The sequence below is a fragment of the Pinus tabuliformis genome, chromosome 2_1 (genome assembly GCF_031772625.1).
Source record: "Pinus tabuliformis cultivar Carrire ecotype Pingquan chromosome 2_1, CPIR1, whole genome shotgun sequence".
Classification (NCBI taxonomy): Eukaryota; Viridiplantae; Streptophyta; class Pinopsida; order Pinales; family Pinaceae; genus Pinus; species Pinus tabuliformis.
In genome coordinates this window covers 771,094,174-771,098,636 of record NC_142299.1, presented here as the reverse complement: position 1 = coordinate 771,098,636, position 4,463 = coordinate 771,094,174, and the positions used below count along the sequence as shown (strand labels likewise).

The 4,463-nt window shown below is 37.2% G+C and overlaps 1 protein-coding gene across 3 annotated transcripts; it reads right to left on the bottom strand.

The window, feature by feature from the left end:
* Positions 1–1,888: 1,888 nt before the first annotated feature.
* On the bottom strand, positions 1,889–3,975 carry LOC149202852 (uncharacterized). Of its 3 annotated transcripts, none has more exons than XM_089400060.1 (4): positions 3,026–3,975; positions 2,777–2,907; positions 2,557–2,620; positions 1,889–2,412 (listed from the first exon to the last, which is right to left on the bottom strand). In XM_089400060.1, the coding sequence occupies exons 1-4, from the start codon at positions 3,167–3,169 to the stop codon at positions 2,386–2,388; spliced, it is 366 nt and encodes a 121-aa protein (XP_089256186.1). In that variant the 5' UTR covers positions 3,170–3,975; the 3' UTR covers positions 1,889–2,385. The 3 variants fall into 3 exon arrangements, with proteins under 3 accessions (XP_089256186.1, XP_089256185.1, XP_089256184.1); XM_089400059.1 differs by having other exon boundaries at positions 2,562–2,620; XM_089400058.1 differs by having other exon boundaries at positions 2,562–2,627; positions 3,026–3,973.
* Positions 3,976–4,463: the final 488 nt, after the last annotated feature.

Sequence of the window (4,463 nt, the reverse complement as noted above, 5' to 3'; positions counted from 1 at the left end):
TACAGAAGGTTAACATTCCTGGTTATGTAGAAAATTCTGAAAAGTTATTCATTTACAGGAAGTGATTAATGTTCCCGGCGTGCATTCATTGAAAGAAATGATACTTGATGAATATCATAGGAAACCATAGGTCTGACATCATAGGTACCAAAAGATGATCACAACATTGAGAAAAAGTTTCTTTTGGACAAGTGCGAAGAAAGAGGTGGCTGCATATTTATCAAAATGCTTAGAGTGTGTGCAAGTAAAGGTTGAGCATCAACATCCTGTACGGTTGCTGAATCCATTACCTATTCCCTAATGGAAGTGGGAAATAATTCCTTTATATTTCATCACAGGACTACTAAGGATAAATAGGCAACATGACTTGATCATGGTGGCAGTGGATACTTTAAGTAAAGAATCCCATTTCATACCAATGCAATCTACTTATGGCATGACAGAAGTTGTTAATATATTCATGAGAGTGATTTTTCGACTACATGGAATACCCAAGGTGATACTGTCAGATCGGGATGCCAATTTTACTTCAAACTTCTGGAAGGGCTTGTTTGTGAGCATGGGAACTCAACTAAAATACAGTACAACATATCATTGAAAACAGATGGAAAAATGGAGAGAACCAATCGGTTTTTGGAAGACATGTTGAGAATCTATGTCATGGATAAACCTACAAAGTGGGAAGGTTTCCTACATTTAACTGAGTTCACCTACAACAATAGTTATCAAACATAGAAATAAATACGGGGATACACTAGCGTTGTAGGGACCTAACATGCCTCTCTCCTTTAATAAAGTGTTTTCATCAATGCTTGAGTAGTTTTGGATGCTTTGATACTAGATGCTATACAACTAGCTCACAAATAGATAATGAACGACTTAAAAATATCCCCTTTGAGGGGGAAACCTCATTTACATTACATAAATGAACGTTTCTTCGATGATTTAAATGATAAAACCGCCTTTCTAGATATAGGAGTATAAGGGGTCACAATATAATCAGAGCATACATAACAATAATAATGTAAGGGCACAACAATAACAATAGTGGGATTCTATGGGGACAATAATAACAATATGGGGACTACATGGTCACAACGATAATAATAAGGGACTACACTAGTATTATATGGACCTAACATGAGAAGTATAGAAATAAATACCTACATGCTTTAATTTTGTTCCCTGTATTTATATTATGCTTAAGAGACAATTATTAAATCAATTTTCCAGGAAGAAGAAAAGGAGAAAAGTTTTGCAGGAAATCACACAGAAAGTAAAATAGATAATTTGGAATGTGTAGAATACAACGATAGGGAGACAATTCTCTTTTATGCAAGAAATTATAACCACTACACACATTGAACAAATACAAGGCATTAAGTAAATCATTCATGCATAAGAGTAGAAATGGAAATGCCATAAACTGTAGGCAGCTAGCCAAATATGCTTAATCACAACCACCAAATTAAATTATGGATTATGTTAATATTTGGGTAGCCACTAAGAATTTATATTATTACTTTATAAAAAATTTAAAACAGAATATGCCAGCGGTCTAAAAGAAGAGATATTCACGCGCGAATTTTAAGCATATACTAAACCAAACATGTAAGTTATATGTCTTTATAACCACATAAATCACCATGAAAATTGATACTGTACTGGGAAAAATAAATAAATCATTGAGTCGCTTGAGGACAAAGGCATATATAATTATATAAGTATCTATAGATGCTAACTAGCGGCCAGACAATACAAGTTACAGTGACCCCATGAATGAGGCATAAATTTAATAAACAGACATTGGTGTGGAAAAAGGAACGAAAAGAAAACCACATTCAATAACACGTAAAGGGGAGTTGATACCTTTAAAGAGACCAAAAAATAATAATTACATCATTCTTATATGAAATAAGTAACTATAGATGGAATGAAACCATTCACATATAATTTAGTGCTACGAAATATACAAGAAACCTGTGTTTAAACTAGAGGCCACACTGTGTGTTCATAATGTTCCTAAAAAGAACTCAGTATGGTAGAAAAATAAGCATGTCGTGGGGTATAATGATACCCTGACTGGTTCGCCCAGTAAAAGCCCAAAAAAAGAAAGAAACTAGAGTCGAGTATAACTTTGTTTGGACAAGTAGCCTTTCAAGAGGAGTAGGAGAGATCAGAGGACTATCGCTCCCAAATAAAATAATAACCATATAACAAGAGATGGAAATCTTACAGGAAACCAGTATCGGTGGGATGCGTTCTAATTCATCCCAGCATAGAAAAATCCAATGACGAACAAACACTCAGAAGGAATTCGACCCAACCTCGTAGCGATATGGGTCTCTTTCCATTTTAGACAGAGACAACCTCTTTAGGAAATACTTATTTTGGCGTACCAGTGAGATGCACCTGCATGATAAGGAAGAAAGAAAGCTTTAGTACTATGTGATTTAGTTTGGAAATCATCTAGGGAAAATAAACTTAGAGAAAAAACAAAAGGAACGAAGGAAAATAGGAAAAGAAATGGAAACACGATGAATCACCCATCATTACCTTACCTACTAATGGCTCTTGCACCATAAAAAGAGGCAAGCACGTTCCATGTGCCCCTTTGTAGCTGCCACCTTGCAAGACACGAACAAATAGAAGAAGAGTAAGCCACTATGGAAAAATCTAGCAAACCCTCTCATCACCGAAAAACCATATTATCAAACTGGAGAAATAAAAGGTGAACTTCACTACACTTAAGAACTACCATAATGGCCCAATTTACCCCGACAGGTCTCGTTTCGTGTTCTGCCAGGTAGAAAACCCCGGATTTCTCAAAAGGCTGTACTTTTCAAAACCTGTGAGAGCGACAAATGTACATGGGTAATAGTTGTCCGAGACGAAAACAAGGAGAGCCTGTCAACACCACTAGAAACTCGGTAAGCCAATAAAAGAAATTGAAATTACACAGACAATATGTGATAAATCGTAAATAAATAGCCTATTGTAACTAATAAACAAAACAAAATGTTACATGACAGAGTAGGCAGATTAGTCCACTGGTGGGAAGACGAGTGCGTTTTATTTCTAGTGGCATAACTTGGAGCATGTCGATAACCATTCCAGCGTCGTGTCGAAGCACCAGTAAAGAACCAAAGGTAGGCCAGTGAAACATCATAAAGTTGTCTATAAATTATAGACTCGACGCAAAAGAGAGATGGGGGTGTAGAGCCATTAGTAAAGACCACATTGTGATAGTCACCATGTTAATAGCAGAATGGCTTACTGTAGGCATAAAGACTGAAATGAATTCACATAATTCAACCCTAACCAGCTACCTCTTCATAGGAGCCAAGTGATAAATAAATAAATAAATAATATATACCATATAAATAATATATATACCATATTTTCCCAAGGTTGAGGTGATATGCATATACATGTGGAGGGAGGGAGCCACCTTTAGAGGATAGGCCTTACGTACAACACGTAATATATATATATATACCATATGTTGTATCCCAACACCAATTTTTTCTTAACCTTATCTAATCATAACTCTTAAAATGACAATATACATTTGAAAAATGGGTAGAATAGCCAAACATAAAGCCACAGGCTTCTCCGAATTCAATAATACGGTGGAGATAATACACACATTCTCTCCAATCCGATCTCTTCCTCATCTGAGCTCTGGCATGAGAGGCACAGAAATCTACTAAGTCAAGGACAACTTGCCCAGAACCTGAAACCTATATCGGCATAACTAGCTGATAATGGTTAAAAGGTGTAGGCAAGTCATCCTTGGCTATGTAAATAGCTGTGCCTCGTATGCAAGAGCACAGATGAACGCAAACCCTAACGCTGCTCCTTCCATTAAGCTCGCGATAATGATACAAGGTGGACAATCTCATCTCATATTTATAGGACAAGCAGATTCCGGAAACGCTACGGGAACCGGCAAAAGGAATTTCTAATGGGCGGAGATTCGGTAGATTCAAGAACTGAATACATTGCTGACAATCAGCGTAGTGGATGAAGAAATAATATGAGTGTGGGACCGAAGAATCGCTTGCAATGTCACGAAAATTAGGGCTATTCCGCATAGTCACCGATACAGCTCGATGGTGTATCCGCTTGCCATTTGGAGAACGGTCCAGCCTTCTCTGGCGCAAAAGAAGTCAGAATGACAAAGAACTATAGGAAAGAATATAATCACTTTCCATTCGCCATATTTCATATGGCTAACGTATATGACATGGTGGGTTGTGATGTTGGCCACGTTATGGTGCAGAGGTGAGAGGTTGAGCGCCAACCAAATTCCGGTATGACACCTGCTAGAAGCAACGTGTCTCACTCGAAGGCTAAAAGACAAGACAAATGCGATGGCAAACGACAAATGTTCGTTGTCGATTGCGGGATGGACCGTGTTTTATTGATGAACATAACCCTAACAATTTGACAGAGCACAT